The sequence below is a fragment of the Nyctereutes procyonoides genome, unplaced genomic scaffold (genome assembly GCF_905146905.1).
Source record: "Nyctereutes procyonoides isolate TBG_1078 unplaced genomic scaffold, NYPRO_anot_genome, whole genome shotgun sequence".
Classification (NCBI taxonomy): domain Eukaryota; kingdom Metazoa; phylum Chordata; class Mammalia; order Carnivora; family Canidae; genus Nyctereutes; species Nyctereutes procyonoides.
Window position 1 is genome coordinate 103,371 of NW_026575134.1, and position 25,142 is coordinate 128,512.

General features: G+C 52.0%; 1 protein-coding gene across 1 annotated transcript in view; it reads left to right on the forward strand.

Annotated features, from left to right (window-relative positions):
* The window catches only part of ABCA13 (ATP binding cassette subfamily A member 13), a 265,035-nt gene that overhangs the window by 41,932 nt on the left and 197,961 nt on the right, over positions 1-25,142 (forward strand). The window contains exons 11-12 of the mRNA XM_055301220.1: positions 15,766-15,859; positions 19,105-19,228. Coding sequence (XP_055157195.1) covers positions 15,766-15,859; positions 19,105-19,228 — 218 coding nt within the window. The remainder of the gene's footprint in view (positions 1-15,765; positions 15,860-19,104; positions 19,229-25,142) is intronic.

A 25,142-nucleotide genomic window follows, 5' to 3' on the forward strand; every position in this document is an offset into this window, starting at 1 on the left:
ATGGTTTTATCACAAAATAGTTCATGAGTTGGATGCACATAATTTATTCAAGCGTCTGCTTACGCTGGACTGTAAGGTTCCTCCCGGTTCTTACCGTCGGGCCTGACATCTTTGTTATGCATGAGGGACACATCTTGGGCTAGGTCATTCCTCTTGAATGAATTCCCTGGAGCTGGTTTCTGGGTCAGAGGCACTGGGCTAAGCACATCCAGAGCCGGCGCCCCAGGAGCACCCGCACGGGCCATTCGCAAGCAAGCTGGCCAACGGCGGCAAAGGGCCCAGGGCCTCCAGCCCTGCTCCGCGAGTCTGCGCGCTTTCACATTTCATTTTAACTAACTGAGTCTGATGCAACGCTCCTCACTTTAATAATGTAATAACAGGGACGCCCGGGGGGCTCAGAGGTTGAGCATCTGCCTTCGGCCCAGGGCGTGACCCCGGGGTCCCCAATCGAGTCCTACGTCGGGCTCCCCGCAGGGAGCCTGCCTCTCCCTCTGCCTCTGTCTCTGCCTCTCTCTCTGGATCTCTCATGGATAAATAAAATATTTTTTAAAATCATGTAATAACAACAAGAAGAAGAAAGAACGGAAGCCGAGTGTCTGCTGCTGGATGTCTCCTGGTGCTGCAACTCTTGGGGTTCCCGGGTTTTGTGAAGGGCGGGGCTGACCTGTCACCTGCACAGTGGACGGTACTGCCCCGCCCCCCACCCAGGGGCCCCCGCCCGAGCAGGACCTAGGACCGTGCTCTGCTCTGCGGGGCCTGCGGGGCCTCCTGCACCAGGACGGTGTTGGCCTGAGCCGCCAGGGTCGCTCCACCAGGACTGCCAGGCCTGGTCCAACAGGGAGCTCCCACCTGCCGCCGGGCCTCAGCCACCGTATAAGGCGCCACGCCCCGTCCCAGGCCATGTGTCGGCAGCGAGGCCGCTTGCATCGCAGGCGAGGGTGAGGGCGAGGGCGAGGGCGAGGGCGAGGGCGAGGGCCCTGGGCCAGGGCTGCTCCTTCGGGCCGGCTCCCAGGAAGCCCTGGGGCTGAGCTAGTGCCGCACCCTCAGGCTCCCGCTCAGCACGAAGCCGGACTCCCTCCCACGGGGGTGGGCTCTGGGGAGCCCCCCACCCCGGGCCCAACACCCGAGGGCTGTGTCGGCGGGAGCACCGGGCTTCCTCTGAAGAACCAGTTCCCCAGCCGAGCGCCAGGGACCTCAAGCCGCGGAGCTTTTGTGCACGAGCGTGTGTTTTCCTTGCACGAGATCTTTGCATTTTTGTCCTGCCGCCAAGCTCACCTGGGGTCAAGGAATAGTCGCCCTTTGGAAACAGTCTCCTGCCACGATTCTGGGTTCCTCTGAATGCAGGAAGTCCTGGCTTTCCAATCCCAGGAGTAAGTAGCTCTTACTTCTTCTGGAAATTGTTTCTATCTTAGAGGTGGACGCTGGCTGCTTTTGTGTCATTACAACCCACCGATTACTTGTTGCCAGATTGACTGCAAAGATCCCTAAGAGCCTTGATTGGAACCGGAGGGTCAGAGGTCAGGAGCTGACCCCTTTGCTGGCAGCTTGAAAAAAAGACCAAAGGTTGGCTCTTGACAACAGGCTGCGTTGTACGCAGGGCCGCCCCGCCGGCTCAGTCAGCGGAGCACGGGACTCCTGATCTCGGGTCGGGAGTTCGAGTCTGCTGGCTGTAGAGATTAGGTAAAAATAAAATAAAATAAAATAAAATAGCAGAGTAGCTTTATATTAGAGGAGATGAGACCGTTCAAATGTGAACTCTATGCACGTTGCACGTGCTGCTGAAGGGATCAGGGATCTAAGAACCTCTACGTGCTTTGATGGTTTGAAAAAAGTTAAAAGTCACGGCCCTGGAATCCTGGTCCTGAAGAAGGTGGCGGAGAGTCATTTGCCAATATTGTCTCGCCTGGGGGCCTGAGCAAGTGAGGTCTGTCCTGGGGGCGGGGCGGGGGGCCTGGGACAGTGTGGCCCTGGCCCTTGGGGAGGAGGCGGCCACCCCGAGGTCACGCGGGGTCACGGAAGGTCATTCAGGTGCGTCTCAGCTTACTCAGCGCGGTGGTCCAGGCAAAGCACTCAGAAGAGAATTATTGAAAAGCAGACGCCTCTCTGTGTCTTTACAGAGACACACGCTGTGTGGGTTTGTTTGCTTTGCTCCTGGTCGCACTCGGGATACCAGCAGGGCCCTTTCTTTCATTTAGATGATTCTTCCCGTACTCCCGATTCCTACCCTCAGCTTCCCCTTCCCCCAGGCTGTCTCCGGGTGCTCCACGGAGCAGAGCACATGGGCCAGCTCTGAAGGGCAGCGCGTGCTCCTGGAACAGGGTCTTGTCATATTCAGAGTTTTGCTCACTGTAGGCCTGGGTTTAAGGATGCAAGAGCATCCAGTCTGTCGTTCGTTCATTTGTTCTTTCTTTCTTTTTTTTTTCTTTTTTAAAAATGTTATTTATTGAGGGCAGCCCCGGTGGTGCAGCGGTTTAGCGCCGCCTGCAGCCTGGAGCGTGATCCTGGAGGCCCGGGATCGAGTCCTGCGTCGGGCTCCCTGCATGGAGCCTGCTTCTCCCTCTGCCTGTGTCTCTGCCTCTCTCTCTCTCTCTCTCTCTCTCTCTCTCTCTCTCTCTCATGAATAAATAAATAAAATCTTTAAAAAAATGTTATTTATTGAGAGAGAGAGAGGTTGGGGGGCAGGGGACAGAGGGACAAGCAGACTGACTCCCTGTTGAGTGCACATTCCAACAGGCGCTTTATCTTAGGGCCCTGAGATCGTGACCTGAGCTGAAATGAAGACTCCGAGGCTTAATGGACTGAGCCACCCAGGTGCCCCTGGTTCTGGAAGATTTCCATCAGAATGGTGAATTTGTGTGGCTCCCATGAAAAAAAACAAAAAACAAAAGCAACAACAACCAAACCACCAAAACCCAAAAAGGGAACCCTCTTCTTCCCAGGGAGGTGTTTCCTCCCTACTCAGGAATGTGAGTCCTAGGAAACCTGGAGTTTCCCCAGGTTCATTTACTTTGACCTCACATAAACCTGGGTTTCCAATTACAAGAAAGATTAACAAACAAAACCAAAAACAAAACCAACCTCCTGGAAATAATAAGGCCAGAGACCAGGGCAAGGGGGCACCTCAGGCTTGTTTCAGGAGATTATACTCGAGGCCCAGGGTGGGTCCCGGGGACCCTGCAGACTGAGGAGCATTGATTTTGTCACCCTGGGGCTCTGAGGTCAGCTCTGCCTTTGCCACTCAGCCGCCCTCCCTCCCTGCTGGTGTCCGGGATGAGGTAGCCAGGGCTTGTCCCCAGGTGGTGCTCACAGGTACCTGTCACCCTGTGGGTTCGGAGCTGGAGATCCTGGCCGTCTGACCTGTGCACCAGAGCCCCCGTCTGTAAACAATCCCTCTTGGGGATGAGGGGGACGGGGCATCTCTGTCCCAGACGTCGGGATCCAGGCTGAGTGTGGGTCACGAGGCTGCTAGGAGGGACCCACAGAGGAAGGTCAAACAGGGAGGACCTGCGAGCCCGGGGTCTTTCCTCTGCCCCACATCGTAGCTTCCCCAGCCGGGCCCCCAGGCCCGTGTGGTCTTCCCCACGCCCCTGCAGGGCAGGACGTCTCAGGCCCACCTCACGGATGATGGAGGCTGAGAGCACCCGGGGCGCGGGGGCCGTGGTGGCGGTAGGCTCACGCCTGCCTGGCAGGACACTGCGGAGCTCCTGCTGCTCGGCCGGGTTGGGGCTGGTCACCTGCACGCCCCCCCTGGGTCTCTGTGCCGCTGGGGGCTGCTGTCGCGGGGGCTCCCTTGTTGCCAGCGAGCAGGGCCTTGCCAACGTGAACGTGCCCCCTTTCGTCACGTTGTATGAAACATGACCTTCGTGCGAGGGGGGCCGGCCCACCCCAAACACAATGGGGTTACAATGAATTCCAAGTGGTGACGTCTGAGCCAGGGGCAGGCACACCGTTCCGAAGGGCTGTGCGAGGCACGTGGCGCCCGTGGTGGCCTGTGTGGGTGCGGGTGGTCTGTGCTGCGGGGCTTCACGCACGGCCAGGGGTGTGTTGAGGGTCATCCAACGTTCTCTTTTGAGAGGTTTGTATAAAAAGGAACATGTTTATATGGATTTTCCCTTATGAAAATTGCCCATAGGGCGGCCGGGCTGGCTCCGTCGGTGGAGCATGTGACTCTTGATCGTGCAGTGGGGAGTGCGAGCCCCAGGTTGCGGGTAGAGATTACTTAAAAATAAAATCTTTGGGCAGCCCGGGGGGGGGGGGGGGCTCAGCAGTTTAGCGCCGCCTTTGGCCCAGGGTGTGACCCCGGGGTCCTGGGATCAAGTCCCACGTCGGGCTCCCTGCATGGAGCCTGCTTCTCCCTCTGCCTGTGTCTCTGCATCTCTCTCTGTGTGTGTCTCATGAATAAATAAATAAAATCTTTAAAAATAAATAATAAATAAATAAACAAACAAGCAAATAAATAAATAACAATAAATAAATAAAATCTTTAAAAAAATAATAAATGGCCCGTCCAATTCTTTCCCTGTTGTGTAGTTAGGAGGCTGGTGATTTTCTCCTGTGGTTTGGTTGTTGAGACCTTGATGGCAATACCTCCTCCTCGACCCAGGTAGCTGTCCTCCTTCTTCCTTCCTGCCTTTTTTAAATTTTTTTGAAGATTTTATTTATTTATCTGATGGAGAGAGAGCACTCACACAGCAGGGTGAGGGGCGGGGGAGAAGCAGGCGCCCCGCTGAGCAGGCGCTTCCCCGATGGAGCCACCGCCCGGCCGCCCTTGCCTCTGTTTCTGTACGTGTACCGCCCGGTTTAGTCTGTGTATCTTACAGTATCACCTTTCCTTTTCCTTTGAAATAGGTCTTTTACGGTTTCAAACCTGCAGGAAGTATGTTTTTCTTACCGACAGGTTTGACCAACAGTCTACTTGCTTCTGGTTTCGCTAGATTTGAGTTTGCTCCGTTTGGACTTCCATCTACTTAAAACACACCTGGGGGTCTCTGCGGAGCTTCAGTTTGTCAAGATTATCTCAGGACACGGGGCTGGAGCTCTCTGCCCCGGCTGCCCCGGCTGCCCCCGGCTGCCCCCCGCCTCGTGCAGTGGCCCTCCCTGCCTGCGCTAGCCGGAAGGTCACTGTGTCATGTGTTTCCAAGCGTGCCCGAGCCTGTGCTGGGAGACCCAGTGTAGGAGCCGAGTGAACATTTAAGACACGAGTGTTTTTCAACACGAAGCTCAAAAATTTGTAAGAGTAGACGACACAGGGAGGCGAGAGAGCGAGGCGGCAGGTGGCTTGGGCCTGGTGGCACTGGTGCCCCAGCTGGGGGGACCTGGGCCGGCGGGGGCGCCGGGCTCCTTGGCTCCGGCCCGGGTCGTGAGGCCCCACTGCCACGCAGTGTTTTGCAGCAGGACCTCATAGAGCCTCGGGGAGGGCCCAGGCCCCAAGAGCACAGCGAATGTCACGCTCCCGCCCCGTCTGTGTCGGGCCAGGGGTGCCCCCGGCTCAGCTCTGCTTCCTTCCCTGACGCCCTGGGCCCCAGGGAGCTGCCCCTGGCTCGGCCTTGGGGCTCAGCCCCCCCCCCAGCCTCTGCCCTCCCGAGTCCCGGACGCTGTGCCTTCCCACGGACGGGTTCCATTGGCTTGAAGCGCAGGCCTGAGGCCCTGTCTGCCGCCCGGGAACTAGGCCAGGGGACCGAGCCCGGTGCGCAACCCGGCACCGAGTGGCCTCGCCGGTTGTTGGAGGCAGGACGGATGCTGCGCGTGGGCCTGTGGACACTGGCTGCGGCCAGGCTGTGAGGACGGATCCAGCTCACCTGGGCGTTTCCACAAGAGCCTGCGCACGGACGCCCCCACGGACACCCCCACGGACGCCCCCACGGCGCGTTGTGCATCTTCGCAGGCGGGACTCGGCCGAGGGGGTTGCCTCAGTGCCTGACACTCGCTGCGCACCTCCTGATGAAGGGATGAAGGAAGGAAGGAATGAGTGAACAAGTACACTGACTCCTTATTCCAGTGCAAAACAATTTAATGATCGATTCTCCTGGTTTTTTGCACGACTGCCATTTTTTTGTTGTTCACAAATAATGGAAGCATTCCTCTCAATTCCTGCATGTAATTACCTTCTCAAAAACTGTTAGCTTGAGGGGTGCCCGGAGGCTCAGGGGTTCAGCGGCTGCCTTCAGCCCAGGGCGTGACCCCCGGGGCCGGGGATCGAGTCCCACCTACATCGGGCTCCCTGCAGGGAGCCTGCTTCTCCCTCTGCCTGTGTCTCTGCCTCTCTGTGTCTCTCACGAATAAATAAAATCTTTTTTTAAAAAAACTGTTAGCTTGAACCTTTTAAATTTAAATTTATTTAAAAAAATATTTTATTTATCTATTTATTTGAGAGAGAGGGCGAGAGCACGAGCGGGGGCAGGAGCAGAGGGTGAGGGACAAGCGGACTTGGTGCTGAGCCTAACGCTCGCCGGGGCCTCCGTCCCGGGACCCTGAGGTCTGACCTGAGCTGAAACAAGAGTCAGATGCTCAACGGACTGAGCCACCCAGACGCCCTGCACCTTCTTTATAGGCTCAAACCTATGTCATATAGATAAACTAATATGGTTCAACTTATTATATGGTTGTCGAAGTGTGTGGTCATAGAATTTGTTCGTCTTCAGATATATTAATGTCATCAGGTTGTTTTCTAAAGTTCCCACCGACACTTGGTGGTGTCAGATTGTTTAGTTTTTCCCAAACTACAGGCTGTAAAATGGGGTCTTGTTGGCGTTGGACTTGTACCTCCCTCAGGTCTGCCCACATCGAGCTTCCGCAAGGTGTTCGTAATTCGCTCCCGTCGGCTCGGGTCCTTTGAGTGTTTTCTACTGGATAATTGTCCTTCGCGTTGATTTGTAGGAACGTGTAAATATTCTTCTGGATACGATGTCAGTTATATATGCTGAGGCAGATTCTTCACTTCTGCGCCTTGTCTCACTTTATAAAGTAGCTTTTCTGGGGCACCTGGGGGGCTCAGGCGGTGAAGCGTCTGCCTTTGGCTGAGGTCGGTGATCTCAGGGCCTTGGGATCGAGTCCCTAATCAGGGTTCTTCTGCTTCTGTCCCCCTCTCTCCCTCTCTTTCTGTCTTTTATGAATACATAAATAGAATCTTTAAAAAAATAGCTTTTCTGGGGGTGCCTGGCTGGCTCAGTTGGTAGAGCATGGAACTCTTGACCTCGTGGTCGTGAGTTCAATTCCCACGTGGGGTGTGGAGATGACTTAAAAATAAAATCTTAAAAAAATAGATTTCTCTAATAAAAAATAAATTTATTATTAAAAAATAGATTTCTGAGGAACAGAGATTTTAATTTTAATATGGCTTTAATTTTCCTTTGTTGTTCATACTTTTTTCTTTCTTCTTAAGACAGACAAGACGCGCTCTATGTGTTCTTGTTAACATTTTAGCTTCTTTTTCTCAATTTTTTCTAGGATGAGAGCTCAGGACTGAATCCCTCCCTCCCCCACTCCCCCACTCAACAGATCACCAATGACCTGGCACGTGTTCTAGGAAGTTTTTCTCCCATTGGTCCACTGGCCACCTTTTTCCCATATGACATTCCCGACATGCCGACTTCTGTTCCTGGCTCCATCTGCCTTTCTTCGGGTTAGGCTCTGCACATTGAGCTAATAGCACACAGTCCTCCCACCATTTTATAGGAAGTCTTGATATGTGGGAGGACAAATCCTTTCAACCTGTTGGTGAAAATTGTCTTGAATATTGACCTTCATTCTCCCAGATTCGTTCTAGAACCAGTTCATTAAAATTGGTATCAGCAAAATCAAAATACAACAAGCAAAAATCTGTTGGAATCCCACTGGAATTGCATGGAAGGCATAGATTAGTTTGGGCAGAATTAACAGCTTTCTGATACTGAAGTTTCTTATGCATTGAGAATGTTCATCTGTTCATTTATTTAGTTTCTCTCTGGTGTCTTTCAATAAAGTTCATGATTTTATTCATCAAATAATTGCATGTATTTTGGTTAGATTTTTGTTCCCGAGGTCCTTAATACTTTTATTCATAATATTAGTGGCATCTTACTTAAAAAAAAAAAAAAATTTTCTAGGTGATTTTTGCTGGTGTAGGGAATTATTGTGAGACAAGTATTGAACTTTCTCCTATGAAAGTAAATTTGTAATTTCTTTTCTTTTTTTCTTAAGATTTTATTTTAAAGTAATCTCTACACCAAACATGGGGCTTGAACTCATGACCCTGAGATTAAGAGTTTCTTGCTCTACCAACTGAGCCAGCCAAGGTGCTGCTAAAGGTCTCCTTCTGCATTTCTATCCCTTGTTTTATATTTCTTGAGGATATTTAATAGGTTTATAAATGCATACAATTATTGCATCTTCCTATCCTATAACTTCTGTTATTACGTAGTGATCTTTTCTATAACTAAAAATGTCTTAAATCCTCTTGTCTGATTTCAAACCAGCTAACTTTAATATTTACCTTGTATGTCTTTTTCATCTCTTTTTAAAAAATAAATCTTTGGTTTTTAAAATTAATTAATTAATTAATTTTAATTTATTTTTTAAAAGTAGGTTCCACACCCAACGTGAGGCTCAAACTCACAACCCTGCAATCAAGAGTCAATGCTCTTCCTAGTGAACCAAGCAGACACCCTCTTTTTCATCTCTTTACTTCAACCAGTCTGTGTCCTTATATTTTAATTTTATCTGTTCCAAGTAACATAAAGTTTTCTTAAATCAAGCCTGAATATTCTTGTCTTTCAAACAGTGAGTTTAATCCGAGCATTTATTGAAACTTAAGCCTATTGTTTGCAAATTTCTTTAGCATTGGTCTCCAGTTGGGTAACTTTGGTTTCTAATTCACTGAAAGTTTTCTTTTACTGTCATTCATGAGAGATCATTTTTCTGGATATTCAATTCTAGATGGACCGAATTTCTCCAAGCAATCTATAGATATTTAATTATCTTCTGGTTTCTTGCTATTGATAAGTCCTTGGCAAGTCTATTCTTTTGATATAGTGTGGCTTTATTTCTTGAATTGCTGTTGAAATCTTTTCTTGGATTTAGTTATGCTGAGGTTTTGAAAGTGGATTTGGGGGACCCCTGGGTGGCTCAGGGATTGAGCATCTACCTTCGGCCCAGGGCGTGATCCCGGGGTCTTGGGATGGAGTCCCACGTCGGGCTCCCTGCATGGAGCCTGCTTCTCCCTCTGCCTGTGTCTCTGCCTCTCTCTCTGTCTCTCATGACTAAATTTTTAAAATCTTTTTTAAAAAAGAAAAAGAAATAAAGTAGATTTGGTTTCCTGGTAAATGTTATATTTCCTTTATCAATGAATTTGTGTCTTTTGTATGTTCTGGAAAATTCTCAGACATTTGTTATTTGAATACTGCCTTGCCTGTAGCCTCTTCATTTCCCTTTGGGGGGGGGGGACTCTCTTCTATAACTAAATCTCATACTTAAAGATTCAATTTATGACCTCTGTCTTCTCTTTGATTAATTTTTTTGTCCCTCTCTTAATCGCAGCGCTCTGGAGATTACTTTCTGGACGACCAGCATGCAACAAAAACCATGTGCTCATGACAGGGGTCCTGTTTTTTCTACTTGGTGTGATACTGGAAGCCGAAGGGACATTGCTGGATTTTAAAATTTGTCCCATTTTTATATTGGCTGAACTTCATCATCAAGATATTTCCCCCTTGGGATTCATGGTTAATAAATGATCTGTGTTTTCTTATGATTGAGAATATATGTATGTCGGTTTTCTTTAAGGGCCGTTTTGGTTGGTTATCATATTAAAAAAAACTTTTTTTAAAGATCTCATGTATTTATTTGAGAAAGAGAGAGAGATAGAGAGGTCATGAGCAGAGGTGGTGGAGAGAGATTAGCAGGTTCCCCACTGAGCAGGGAGCCTAAAGCAGGGCTCTTGCCAGGGCCCCAGATCATGACCGGAGCCCAAGGCAGACGCTTCCCCAACTGACCCACTCAGGTGCCCCTTTAAAAATGTTTTAAAGAAAAAAAAATGTTTTAAAGAGGGATCCCTGGGTGGCTCAGCGGTTCAGCGCCCGCCTTCAGCCCAGGGCGTGATCCTGGAGTCCTGGGATTGAGTCTCACGGCGGGCTCTCTGCATGGAGCCTGCTTCTCCCTCTGCCTGGGTCTCTGCTTCTCTCTCTGTGTCTCTCATGAATAAATAAATAAAATTAAAAAAAAAAGTGTTTTAAAGAAAATCACTGTTGTTATCACAAACTGTTTCTGTAATGCAGAAATCAAAATTTAACTGTCATCTCTTCTCTTTGTGTGGTTTCTAAATGGTTTGGAATTCAGCAGTGATGGTTCTGTCATTATGTATTTCTTAGATCTGCAACCTCTCTTTTCATTTTCATTCTTTTTTTTTTTTTGGAGCTCTTGTTTTTTGAATGTTTTTATTGTTTTTCTTTCTGAAACAGTTGTAAAGAAATTCCTCATTTTCTTTGTGTTGTTTACTTTCCAGCCATGCTTTATGACTTTGGTTTGCTTATTTGTTTCTTCCCATCCAGAATGTTCAGACAGCTGTTCTGCTCTTTCTTTTAATCTGATTCATTCTTGAGGGTTCAGCTGGGTGTTTTATTTGATCTCGACTCTCTTTTTGATAAATCTGAGACTAGGCTGATTTCTCCTCCAAACTCTAGTGCCATCTCTGAGCACACCCTGTATATGCAGATTTTCTACGCAGGAGGGATGGTTTGATGAGAATGGAGATGAGTCGGGGGCTTACCCACCAGTGAGATGAGTTGCAGATGTTATTACACCAGTGGGGCTCTGGGCTCTGCTTTGGAATTTTGTCCAGTGTTTTATACCATATTCACTGCATCCAGTTGGGGAAACTGTTCTTCAACTCTGGATTCTTTCCACCTGAATATGTGCAACCCTGAAATCTCCAACAGAATCAGGCTCATTGTTCACGTCTCTGTGTTTCATTTATTGTTTGCAGCTGCATTTCCCTGCCTCTTGCTGGAAGGAGAGAGGCAAGGCCTTTGGGGTGCTCACCCTGCAGGTGCAGATGTTGGGGAGGGTCCTGGGACTTCAGGCTGCAGCATTACAGCTTTGGAGGTCCTGGGTGGGGTCAGGACTGAACTAGTCTTGCTTGATCTGCTCTAGAGACCCGTTTCTTGGCATTTTTGCATTCTTGAAAGAGAAGTTGTCTATTTTCCCCCTTACCTTCTTTTCTTTTTCTCTTTTCATTTTGTCTGGGAGAAGAAAAAAATCTGTGAGGAAGTTTCAATATTTCACATGCATGTTTCCGCGTATGTAGTATTAAGGTCTTGGCAAATGCAGCTGCCTCTCAGCTGGTTTTTAAGGGGGTCCGTAGGAGTCACGGCCATGGCCACTGTGGGATGCGGAAGCTGGGAAGTGGAGCTGGGCACTTTTGCCATCTCCTGGTGGGCCTGAGCTGTGGGCCACAGAGGGAAGCGTTCCCATTTAGCAGCGATGGGATTAGAAATGTCAAGCAAGATTACAAGATAGTGAGGACGCGTGAGAAGGAAAGCATGATCCAAAAATGTGAGGACAAAGAGCGCCGCCTCTGCGTGCCTCCAGGGAAACAATCTGGTGAAAGGAGGTGATTCACTCGCTCACAATGGGCAGTGACACAGCAGAACTGGGTGTTTCGATACTTCTCTGCCGACCAGAGAGAGTTATTTCCAAGTCGGAACAATAGAAGATTTTTTTTTTCCTACCTGTGCTTTTCAGAGCAGCTGGTGATTGGCTTGTAAGGACCCAAGATACAGTTTTTTAAAGTTTAACTGAGGTTCTCTTTTATTTCAAGATCTCCAAGAAACTTCCCAATTATACCATATAGAGTCCTGTTCTTTTTGACACTGCTATTTCCATTTGTTATTGGAGATTTTCTTTTTCTTTTTTTTATAATAAATTTATTTTTTATTGGTGTTCAATTTGCCAACATACAGAATAACACCCAGTGCTCATCCCATCAAGTGTCCCCCTCAGTGCCCGTCACACAATCACCCCCACCCCCCGCCCTCCTCCCCTTCCACCACCCCTAGTTCATTTCCCAGAGTTAGGAGTCTTCATGTTCTGTCTCCCTTTCTATTGGAGATTTTCCATTGATTTAAGGACTGGACAGGTAAGTACTTGTAGCTTCACAGCTGCCACTGACTATTTTAATTTGGCCGTGACAAGGCCCCTTAAATGATGGTGGTCTCTATGTGCAGGAAGAAAATAATCCAGATGCTAGAAAGAAAAAGTTTGGTACATTGGGTACATCAGAGATTTTGACAATAAAAAGGCAAATAAGACACTGGAGAAAATATTTGTAATACTTTAAGCCAACAAAGGACCAGTTAAGGAGTCCTTTAATTAAAAAAAAAAAAAATAGAAGAAAGAAAAAAGAAAATTGGAAGCAATGATGTACAGACCAGTTTAGAAAAAAAAAAAAAAAGCAGACAGGAAAAAAATGCATCGAGTGGGTTCTGGGATAGTAAGACTGCTTCTTCACTGTTAGACCAAGTATCCTTGAGTTTTAACCTGCTGGATGGATGTAGAATGATGTTTGTGCATTAGTGAGCACAAACAGCCCGTTTAGCGTCTGACTGTAACTTTTGTGTATATTATACATGTAATAGAAACATGGACACGGGGAATAAGGAGTTAATGCACCAGGAGTTATTATATACTAGCCTATGAAAAATACTTGACGTTAAGAATTAAAGAAAAATTCTTTTTGCATATCACTTTGAGAAAACATGGACAGAAATTTAAGTTTGTTAATCTTGGTTGCCAGTGAGGGTGGTTGGAGGGAAGGATGACTGGCTTAGCTTTTACGGAGGGCCTGCTGGTTGTGTTTATCCAAATTAAAAATCAAACACGGGGATCCCTGGGTGGCTCAGTGGTTTAGCACCTGCCTTTGGCCCAGGATGTGGATCCTGGAGGCCCGGGATCGAGTCCCATGTCAGGGTCCCTGCATGGAGCCTGCTTCTCCCTCCTCCTGTGTCTCTGCCTCTCTCTCTCTATCATAAATAAACAAATCTTTAAAAAAAATCAAAACTTTTACTTGGTTATCTCACTTGGCAGTGGTACTCCATGAATATTCTTACCAAAGGCAGCCAAACACGTGCAGAGAACTCATGAGAGCGATGGCCCCAAACAGAAAACCTTCCAAGTTTCCATTGGTGACTGGTTGAATAAATTAAATTCTACAGTAGATTATCAGGTGCTCTTTAAAAACGGTGAGGTAGATCTATAAGTGCTGATATGAAAGATTCTTTCCAAAACCATTAGTTATGCTTATTTATGTTTTTTTTTCCAAAAGATTTATTTATTTATTTTAGAGAGACTGTGTATTCAGGGAGGAGGGATACAAGAAGAGGGAGAGTGTCCCAAGCAGTCTCTGCACTGAGCGTGGAGCCCGACCCTGCTCGATCTCACAACCCTGAGGTCACCACTGGAGCCCAAACCAAGAGTCGGACACTGAACCGACAACCACCTGGGTGCCTTGCTTATATATGTTTTTTAAAAATGAATTCAGGAAACTGTTCAGATAATTTATCCTTTGGGAGAGTGGTTATATTCTTTCTGTACTTTTAACATTTGCTAACCATGCAAATATGTAATTATTTATAATGTCAAAAGTTGTTGTATGAATCTAGGTCTATAAACCATTTTGTTTTCTTTATACCTCTCTGTCTTAAAAAATGGCTATCACATGTTGTTTAAAATTTTTAAATCAAAAAATTATGTACTTATTCTTCTTAATGATGTCAAGTCATTGTTGCATTTGAGGCACGTGTTCTGTCTTGTGCATTTGTATTCAGCCAGAGTTAATTAGGGAATCCTCCCCCACCACCCCTCTACTCCCATTCTTCAGGAAATGATTATTTGTTGCAGAGAAGGTGACCGGAACGGTCTGTGGTCGTCTGAGCGTTCTTGACCTCTCCTTCTGGTTTAATTACCATCCTTTGAGTCAGGTGGTGGCCTCCTGCAGACACCCTCCCCGTTATCAGGATGTATGATACTGGGCTCAGTAATTGGTCAGGAACTTTTCATAATGAAGCACTTTCTGGCACAAACAATATTATCTCATGAACTATTTCAAAGGTGGCGATTTCTTATCTTCTTTAATTACAGTAGGGGTGGGAACCTTTCCACTAGTGTTTCACCTTTATGGCTCCCAGCCACATGCACCCCACCTAATGCATTTAGATGCTGTTTCATTACAGGGAAGATCAGGGACAGGCAGTTCAAAGAGCAAAGGAATTGAAGAGATTAGACGTTTGTTTTGGTTCAAAGCATAGTAACTTGGCATCTGAAATAACCTTCTTAAGTGTTAGACTGAGTATCCTTCTCTTCCTAATCTGCCGATTTAGGTTTTTCTTCACGCATTATTGAATGCCTAGCCTGTTTTGTGTCTGGTTATAAAGTTTTGTATTTGTGTGATGAATGGAAGTCTACAGGAGAACATTATCTAACATAAAAATCAAGGGAAGAATGATGACAATAAGAATAAACTGGTGATAATTGAAGATTTTCTCTTAATTAGTTTTTCACTGAACTCTACCTTGGGTATCTCCTTCTTAGATAATTAAATTCCATGTATCAATGGTAGTTCCTTTTTTTTTTTACTTTGAAAATTCAAGACCATGCAAATTATTGCAATCCTTATCTGTACCCCTTTTTTTTCTGCGTGAAGAAATTTGACTCCAATAATCTGAATTTTAGAAATTTGTTTCAATCTTTTTTTTTTGAATTTGTTCCAATCTTAAGGAGGATTTTTATTTTTTCAAAAGAAAAATTGTTTCTATGCAAAAAATATTTGTTGATGGAAGAATGTGAATTATGGTATACCCATTAGGTAAGAGCATAATGCCATCAGTAAGATGCTAGTTATGAACCTCGTGCAGCAACAGCAGAAAATACTCATAAGGGGCATCTGGGTGGCTAAGTAGGTTGAGCTTCTGACTCTTGATTTCAGCTCAGGTCATGATCTTAGGGTATTAGATGGAGCCCTGAGATGGGCTTTGTGCTCAGCAGAAAGTCTGCTTCTCCCTCTCCCTCTTCTCCTCCCTCTGCTTGGGCTCTCTCTCTCTCTCAAATAAATAAATGAATAAGAATCTTAAAGAAAAAAGAGAGAAAATACTCATAAAAAGAGGTGAGTGTGTGTGTGCTACTGCTCTCTCTGGGAAAATGTCTATTTGGATGGAAAAGGCAGTAATATTAAAGAAATTAGAAAAATATTGGGCACTTCAGTGGCTCAGTCAGTTGGGCATCTGACTCTTAGCTCAGGTCTTGATCTCAGGGTTGTGAGTCAAGCCTCATGTTGGGCCCAGCGTGGAGCCCACTTAAAAGAAACAAACAAACAAACAAATAAATAAATAAAAAGAAAAATAGTTAACTTGTTGGAATAGGAGAAATATGAATGAAGTTATTTATTTAATTTCTTTAACGTCATGAAGTCTACCATAAATAAGAATGTGGAGAAAAAGGAAAGAAGTAGAAGACCTGCCTTTTGGGGGGGAAGTATGAGGAGCTGACAGTCGTGGGTCTGGATGTAGTGATGAATGAACTGGGCCTTTTCTGTGGGTCCCTGTCCCAAATGAGTGTTTTCAGAGATGCACAGTAGGAATGACAAGGAGTTCCTTTTTATTTTTTTTTATTTTTTATAAGGAATTCCTTTAAAGGAGGCCTGACCTGGCCAGTGTACCATCCTTCAGGAGAGGGGGATACCATCGTACTTTGCAGTTTATTCAATTTCTATTTTTTTTTTTTTTTGGACATCTTCTCCAGGTCCTATCTCTTGCTGAATTCTTTTGGCCATGCATCCTGTTCATGATTCTGACAGTGCTTCGCTTTCAAGAACCTCCCAGACACAGAGACAATTGTAAGTGTCACTTTTGCTATACTTGTTGAAATACAGCCCTCTGGAGAAAAAAGTGCAGCTCTCTTTCCTCTGTTCTTTATAGATCCAGAACTCTGTGTGGAGTGAATGAATATTTATTGTAATATCACAATAGCTATATTTCTGGAGTATGTGCTAGTAAGCATTAGTTTATGTTTTTTTCTCTTAAGAATGAGGTTCACACATGTCTGCTCCATCTAGCAGATAGATTAATTCCTCTAAACTGCCTCTTTGGGCATAGGTTTATGTGAGATTATACATATATAAAGAGTATTAAAAATAAAAGTGGCAGGTACATTTCACAGTTTGCCACATGATACTGGTGGCAATCGTGGTTATGGTGGTGGGGAAGGTGGTGGTGGTGATACTGGTGATAGTGATGATGAAGATGTTGGAGATGATGGTGATGATAATGTGGTGATGATGGTGATGATGGTGGTGATGATGGTGGTGATGATGGGGGTGATGATGATGGTGGTGATGATGGTGGTGATGATGGTGGTGATGGTGATGATGGTGATGGTGGTGATGATGATGGTGGTGATAATGGTGATGATGGTGGTGTTGATGGTGGTGATGATGATGGTGATGGTGATGATGGTGATGGTGATGGTGGTGATGATGATGGTGGTGATAATGGTGATGATAGTGGTGATGATGGTGGTGATGGTGATGGTGGTGATGATGATGGTGGTGATAATGGTGATGATGATGGTGGTGATGATGGTGATGATGGTGGTGATGATGGTGGTGATGATGGTGATGATGATGGTGATAATGGTGAGGGTGATGATGATGGTGTTGATGATGGTGATGGTGATGATGGCGATGATGGTGGTGATGCACTGATAACCCATTACTGATTAACTTCTGCTCCAAGGGCTTTATCAGAAAGACCCTTGTGTTTATCTGGTTTGAAATCTTAGCAGCGTTGCTGCTTATGAAATGGTGGCCTATTTTCTATCTACTGGATTTATGCCACTTGAAATATGGATAATGTGGCTAATTCTGAAAATGTTAATGAATAAAGGACTATTAAGGGATGGGCTTTATCTAAAATAGCACGTCACTATCCAACAAAATTCATTCATTTACTCATTTGGCAAATATGTATTGAGGGCCTGCTTGTCCAAGTCCTTGCTGAAGATAGAGTAGGAGACAAGGTATTTTCTGTTTCCTTATAAAGAGCTTGCCATCAGGCCAGACTAATACAACACAGTGGCAAAATGTCACAATGGGCTTCTGCAGAGGGGCCATGTAAGCACAGAGGAGAAGGCTCCTGGGGAATTGGCATGTGATCCTTTGCTGGACTAAGGTGTGCAGAAGAGGAATGATCTGGGCAGGGCAAGCAGCTTGGGGAGAAGTGAAACTAAATGGGATTCCTTACAACTAAGAAGCAGGGACGTGGGGATCCCTGGGTGGTGCAGCGGTTTGGCGCCTGCCTTTGGCCCAGGGCGCAATCCTGGAGACCTGGGATCGAGTCCCACGTCGGGCTCCCGGTGCATGGAGCCTGCTTCTCCCTCTGCCTGTGACTCTGCCTCTCTGTCTCTCTCTGTGTGACTATCATAAATAAATAAAAAAAATTAAAAAAAAAAAAAGCAGGGACGTGGCAGGTGGAGTACACAGGTCAGATCCATAGGAGGTTTGTATGATGCCGAGGATGGTCACCTCCTAAGGGCACAGAGGAGCCATAGACCGACCGTACAGCATGAAGGCCCAAGTCACTAGTGGCAAAATGTCCTTGAGTGGTCTCGTTGTAAATAACAAAACATTGAAAGTACTAGTGGTGCTAGTTCAGTCCTCGCAGCTGGGAAGAGCGGCCTGTGGGTCCTTACGTAAAAGCCTACACCTGGTCCTCGAGGGTTCATCCGCCCTCGCTCTGTATCGGGAGCCTGGTCCCAGCAAAGAAGTGGCGAGGGGAGGCCTGGCAGCGCTTCTCACACGTTGATGCAGAAGAGCACTGGTGGGGAGGAGAGCCTCAGAGGGGCCCGGAGACCACACTGTGAATCTGTGTGCACTCGCCGGCTGTGTAGGCTTGGGCCAGCGACCTTGCCTTTGTGAGTCTCTGTAACGACAGGTGACTTTACCTGCCTCAAGAACGGCCCAAGAACTCAGTGAGAAAGCCAGTAGTGAGCGTGTGGCCAGCGCGGGGCTTGGCACACAAGAGATGACCAACGCGGGGCGCCCGGGGGTGCAGTCGCTTAAGTGTCTGCCTTTGGCTCAGGCCATGATCTCAGGGTCCTGGGGTCGGGCTTTCCTCTCAACGGCAAGTCCGGGTCTCCCTCTCCCTCTGCCTCTGTGATCTCTCTTGCTCTCGCTCTCTCTCAGATACATAAATAAAATCTTAAAAGAAGAGACAGATGATGCACACATATCTGTTCCCCGTCCTCACCCTTCCCGCTCTCCCCATGCCAGGACTGGAGTCCTCCATCTCTGCCCGCTGACGGCCCCTTGTGGTGGCCGGCACCCCTGCCACGTCCCGGGGGTTGGTGGCACAGAGCACGTTAGGCAAACACGCCTTTTCTTACTAGCTGGCCACGACCCCAGAGCTGTGTCTGGTCTCCTCCCCAGCGCCCTGGGCCTTGTGTTAGCTCAGAACCCTGTTGGCCTCTCTAGCTTACAAGCCCGCTGGCTCATCTTTTCTTCCGTTCTTTTGTTCTTTCTTTCTTCCTGTCATTTGCTTGTTCATTCAGTCATTGATTCACGATCCAACGTTAGGTGACTGTCTTCTGCGTGCAGAGCATTGTGCGGAAAGGACCGCGGGCATGGGGGTCTCCGCGCCTCGGGGAGTGCGATCATTTCCCAGAACAAACCAGATTCCTGGGAAGGGCCCTCCGCCAAGGCTTTACCAGCTGCCTCCTGTTAGATCCGCAGTTTCCAGGTTGCCTGGGGGCAAGGTGTCTTTGAGTACTCAGACTTTTATTTATTATTCATTTATTTACTAAAGATGGTGCTTATTTATCAGAGAGAGAGCAGGAGCCAGATGGGGGAGGGGCAGAGGGCGAAGTAGGCTCCCTGCTGAGTGGGGACTGGACCCCAGGACCCTGGATCACGACCTGAGTCCAGGGCAGAGGCTTCACCGACTGAGCCCCGGGGCGCCCCTAGACGGCAAGTGAATCACGGGTTGATGCTATAATAACAGCATCTCAGACACTTCCCTTCTGACCGGGGAGGCATCCGCGTCCACCCCCAGTTACAGGGACGCGCTTCTTCCTTGCTCCACTCAGGTTTTCTGCAAGCCCGGGACCTGCCCAGCCGCGGCGTCCTCCCCTTCATGCAGGCCCTGCTCTGCAACACCGGCTCCACCTGCAGGAACGTGAGCTCCACGGCGCCCGCGGAGGGCCCTCGGCGGTAAGAGAAAGCCAGCTCCTTTTCCGAAAGCGCGGGGTTGGCGGGCCTGGGAGTGAGGCCTCAGTGCCCTGGGGTGCCCTGGGGGGTGCAGGGTGGGCCCAGGCGGGTAGTGAGGCCTCCGTGCCCTGGGGGGGTCACAGAGCCTGAAGTCCGGGAACCCGAGCGCCCGAAGGCCGGTGTGCCCCCTGGCGGCCCGCGGCAGGCTGGGGCGGCCTCCTGCCGCTTGTTCTTGGACCCACGAGGGACTGTGGACTCGCAACCACCCGCGCGACTGTTTTCCGTAGCTTAACAGTCTGGCTCCCACCGACCGGCGCAGCCAACTGCGGTCCTGGCGCCAGGTGGCGCCGGCAGGTGTGAGTGCGAGCTGCCCACTGGGCTCTTCTCCGGCCCGTCCGTGGCTGAGATCACCGGCCCGCGGGGCATTCACCAGCTCATGCAGGGTGGTGGGCTTCCGTGACCGGGCCACTCTGGGGCCGCCTGGGGACGGGGGTCGCTCGGCATCCAAGGCCTCACGGGCGGGAGCCCCTGGGTTCCCTACGAGACGACTCAGAACACAGAGGCTCTGGAAGCTTCGCCAGAAGAGATGGGGAAGGGTGATGGCTCGGGCCGCGCTCCATCCTGGCCTCCGGGCCGGGCCCGTCTAGACGCTCGCATGGGAGGGGCGCTACAGCACCCCTGCACCTCCACCCTGCGACCCCGAGGGAGCCGCAGGCTTCTGGGTGACTCGTGACACACCCCGTGCGACGTTCACCTACCTCCTGCCTGTACTGGAGACGCGTAATCGAAACGTGAGGCGTAGGGAAAGTCATTTCGAAACCGTCGGACGTCAACCCGAGATACTCAGTGGTCGTTCTGTTCCTGCGGCAACTAAAGGGGTAACACCCTCTTTCTGGGAGTTTGGGGGGCTCAGCTTGCTGGCATCTCCTCCTCGGACTCCCCTCCTTCCCCTCCTCCCCTCCTCCTCCTGTCCTTCCTCTCCGTCCTCCCCCTCCTCCCTGTCCTCCTCCCCCTCCTTCTCTCACCCCGGGCTCCCCCTCCTCCCCCTCCTCTCCCTCCTGCTCTCTGTCCTCTCCCTCCTCCCCATCCTCTTCCTCCTCCTGCCCCTCTTCCCTCTCCTCCTCCCCCTCCTCCCCGTCGTCCTCTCCTCTCCCTCCTCCCCATCTTCTTCCTCCTCCCTGTCCTCTCCACCCTCCCCTTCTCCCCCTCCTCCCCTCCACCCCGGGCCCCCCCCCTCCCCCTTACTCAGAACGGACCCTTAGGGTCTTTCCCAGTAGGGAAAGGTGGGCTTTGCCCCCAGACAGTGGCCCTGTTTACTGCTGGGCATCTGGGGCGTCCAGCGTCTCTGACCCTCAGGGTTCCCTGACCGGCCTCCTGGCTTGTGAGTTTGGAGGACGACGCCCGCGGCTCCTCATCGGCCCACAGCTGCCCTCCTCCCCCCACTTCCCTTAGCCGATACTCGGGGACCGTCCTTCTGACCCCGGACAGCGTGTCACACCCCGTCCTGGGGCCATCCATGCCGGGCAGGGCAGCGCGTAGCCAGGGAGGAGTGGCTCTGGGCGTCTAGAGGTGCTGAGGCGGGTCTGAGACGCACAAAGTGACGCAGAGTGACCTGCAGGCTGTGGGTGGTGTGGGGGCGCGGTGGGGGGCAGAGGGGCCGCAGGTGGGTGGGGAGGACACTGGCGCCGGCTGCAGGCTGCTGGCCTGTCCACCCCCCACCCCGTTCACCCGTGAGCACCCTTGACCCCCAGGGCTGTGCAGACTCCGTCCATGGGCCTGCGGTGAGCGGCTCGGAAGCGGCTGGGTTTACACCCGCAGAGCAAGCTTCCCCTTGGGTCTCTTCAAGACCCATCGCGGCTGGTTCAGTGTGGAATTCCGTGCCCTGGGTCAGGCCGGAGCTTCGCTCTGGGCGGGAATCCCACATGGCATCACCGTGGGAGGTGCTCCCCAGCACGGCTTTGGGGGGCGACCGCCCTGGGCTCCAGGGGTGCGGTCGGGGCTCAGGGGGAGTCGCCCTGAGAGCAGATCCCGAGCGTGAGGACGGGGTCCGCCTGGGTTCCTGGGGGAAGCCTCTCCCGGGCGTGCGGCCCGGCCCACCTGCCCTTGCCCCGTCTTGGGGGGGCTGCGGAGGAGGGTGGGCAGCGCCCCACCTGCCTTCCCTCTGGCGTCCTCACTGTGCGGCCCTCGGCTTCGTCACCTTTCTTCCTTCTCGGTCCCCGAGCCCTCGAGGGTCACCCCCGTCCGCCCCAGGGTTTGCATGCTTTCCCGAGTCGCCCCCATTCCGCGGCTCCGGGGTCCTTTACAAGCAGCCGGACCCTCTGCCTCCTCCCAGGGCTAGAGTTCATCCTCGCCCTGAGAAGGAGGGACGGGGGCGGCCCGGGAGATTCTGTGGGGGCCCCGACCCGGTCCCTGACGCAGATGAGACGCTGGGGCTCGAAGTCCAGGGCCCAGAAAGGGTTCTTGGGACGTCTTTGGTGCAAACAGGGTTTTATTGGAGCCCAGCGAGAGAGGCCTGTGCCACGGGGCAGGGGGAGGGCGCGTTGTAGGCTCTCAGGCCGAGAGGGGTCAGGGAGCGCGTGAGTCCCTGAGGAAGCGGGGTTCCAGGACCCCGGGTGGGGGGCTGGTGGGGGGAGAAGGTCAGTTATTACGTCTAACACAATAAGAGCCCTGAGCCCCTTCGGGTGGATGTGGGTGGGCCAGGTGCTTGGGGTGATCCTGCGGGCTTAGAGGTAAAGGGAGTTTCTAAGGGGACGTTTCTGTGTCGGAGCAGACTCATGGGGTCCTGGGGGTCGGGCCAGGATGGGGCAGCTGAGTCCCCAGAGGAGGGTCCCCCTGCCTGGCTCAGGGTGTGTCACTGGGCTGCAGGTGGTAAGGAAATGTTGTGACTTCCGTCCTGCCTCTGTTTCCCCCCTTCTGGACACACATCATCCCCTTTGCCTTGGTGCTGCGCCCTCTGCACCCTTCACTCCACCGGGCTGCCCCCCCCGCCCCCTGAGGTCACAGGTCCCCCCCCAGTGAACACTGGTGCCCAGCAGCTTCCTCCGTGGCCCCTCCATGGCCTGCGGGTCGGAGTCGCCCCTCCTGGTCGGGGTCTAGCGACCAGGGGCTCCTGCGGTGGATCCCGCTCCCAACTCCGCCTGTGCCCCCCTCCCCTTGTGACCTTGGAAATGAAGGGGCAGTGTTGGGGTGCTCCGAGGGGGGCCTTGGGACCCGTTCTCGGATGCTGGCGCCTGTCCATGTGCGCCAGCCGGAAGGGCCTGGGCTGCGTGCTGGATGGACCCCGCTTCCTCGTCCTCCGTGTCAGGCTGCAGCCGGGGCCCTGATTTCAGCTCCACTGTCGCCTCAGGCCTTGTCGCCCCCCTTTACAGTTTTCTCTCTGAGGAGTCACAGAGCAAAGACAGGCCCGCAGGGTCCTGGGGTTCATTTCTAGGCCCTTCCCAGCACTCAGACCACTGGCCTGGCCCGCAGACGTGCTCCCCATGACCCGCAGGATGTGCTCCCCATGACCCAGGCTGCCCACGTCCTCGGGTCCCTCCCCGGGGCTCTCTGATTCTCATGGGGATGCAGGGGTGTTCTGATAACTTTCATTTGTAAATTCCTCCCCAGGAAAGCTGGTTTTATTTTTATAACATGTTAATATCCTAGTTTTAAAAAAATATTGTTCATTTATTTATTTGAGAGAGAGAGACAGAGAGAGAGAGCGCGCGCAGGGGGAGGAGAAGGAGCGGAGAAGCAGGGAGCCTGCCCACAGGGGCTCATTCCCACGACTCCGAGCTCATGACCTGAGCAGAAATCAAGAGTCAGGTACTCAGCCAGCTGAGCACCCAGACGCTCACCACACGCCCACCTAGATGCCCACTAGATGCCCACTAGATGCCCACCAGGCACCCACCCAGGTGCCCACCCAGGCACCCACCACACGCCCACCCAGGTGCCCACCTAGACACCCACCCAGGTGCCCACCCAGGCACCCAACATGCGCCCACCCGGCGCCCACGCACGTTCCCTCTAAGTACAGTTGCTCCTTTTGCCCTAGTGTTGAATTGGTCTGGGCTTTGGGTCTCTGCGTGGGGTGAGGATCCAGTTGCACTTGTTTCTCCCGTCCGGTGAGCGATTCCTTATCTCCACTCAGGAGCAGCTCTCCCATCCCCCACCGATCTGCATGGAGCTGCCCGTGGACGCGGCCTTGGTGCCCTGTGGGCTCTGGAACCTTCTAGACGGAGCCACCCTGGCCTGCGCTCAGGGCCTTCCTCTGGGAGCTCCGCCAGGCAGGCACGCCTACCTCCCTGTGTCCCGTAGGGGAGTGTCTGTGCTTCCTCGTTCACTTTACACACGTGTCGGTGAGGGCCCCAAGAGGACTCTGCTGGGATTTTGGTCGGTGTCGCGTGAATGTCCCCGCGGGGCTTGTTGGTATTTCCCCGTGAAGGCCATGGACACCTCTGCTCACACTATCCCAGTTACCGTGTATTTTTGGTTGCTGTTGCGAATGGGATCTTTTTAAGATCTTATTTATTTATTCATGAGAGACGCAGAGAGGCAGAGACACGGGCAGAGGGAGAGGCAGCTCCTGCGGGACTCGATCCCGGGACCTGGGGGCACGCCCTGAGCCCAAGGCAGATGGGCCCTGTGCCCCTTGAGCTTTGAGGCACTTCCAGTTTCCCCGAAGCGTCCTGCCACGTCACCTCGTCACCTCCTCAGTCCCGGCACCAGGGCGCTGGTGCTCCACCTGCCGCCGCGGCCTCCCGGTGTTTGGGCGCCTCCTCCTTTCCGCCGGGTTCCGCATTGAGTCACGTCGTGGGGTGTAGTCTTACCTTGTGTTTCCCACCGTGGATGCTGTCGGGATACGGGGCGACGGGCCGCGGCCGCCTGAGTATTCCTTCGGGGTTTGCTCTTCCTCCCGTTTCGGGCTCACAGCTTCCAAATCCCTGGCGTTTCCTGGAGCTCAGGACGTAGCCCTGGGGTCTTTGTTGTGTTAATGGCGGTGACTTTCGGACCTGCCCTGGGCTGGGGGGCTGGGGGGCTGGAGGGCTGGGGGCTGGGGGGCTGGGAGGCTGGGGGCCTGGGGAGCTGGGGGGCTGGGGGGCTGGGGGGCTGGGGGGCTGGGAGGCTGGAGGGCTGGGGGGCTGGGGGGCTGGGAGGCTGGAGGGCTGGGGGGCTGGGAGGCTGGGGGGCTGGGGACTGGGAGGCTGGGAGTCTGGGGGGCTGGGAGGCTGGAGGGCTGGGGGGCTGGGAGGCTGGGAGTCTGGGGGGCTGGGAGGCTGGAGGGCTGGGGTGCTGGGAGGCTGGGGGGCTGGGGGGCTGGGAGGCTGGGGGGCTGGGGGGCTGGAGGGCTGGGAGGCTGGGGGGCTTGGAGGCTGGAGGGCTGGAGGGCTGTGGGGCTATGGGGCTGGGGGGCTGGGAGGCTGGGAGGCTGGGAGGCTGGGAGGCTGGGGAGCTGGGGGGCTGGGAGGCTGGGGGGCTGGGGGGCTGGGAGGCTGGGGGGCTGGGGGGCTGGGAGGCTGGGGGGCTGGCAGGCTGGGGGGCTGGGAGGCTGGAGGGCTGGGGGGCTGTGGGGCTGGGGGGCAGGAGGGCTGGAGGGCTGGGGGGCTGGGGGGCTGGGGGGCTGGGAGGTTGGGGGGCTGGGAGGCTGGAGGGCTGGGGGACTGGGGGGCTGGGAGGCTGGGGGCTGGGGAGCTAGGGGGCTGGGTGGCTGGGGGTTGGGAGGCTGAGGGGCTGGGGAACTGGAGGGCCGGGGAGCTGAGGGGCTGGGAGGCTGGGAGGCTGGGAGGATGGGGGCTGGGGAGCTAAGGGGCTGGGAGGCTGGGGGCGGGGAGCTAGGGGGCTGGGAGTCTGGGGGTTGGGAGGCTGAGGGACTGGGGAACTGGAGGGCTGGGGAGCTGAGGGGCTGGGGAGCTGAGGGGCTGGGGAGCTGAGGGGC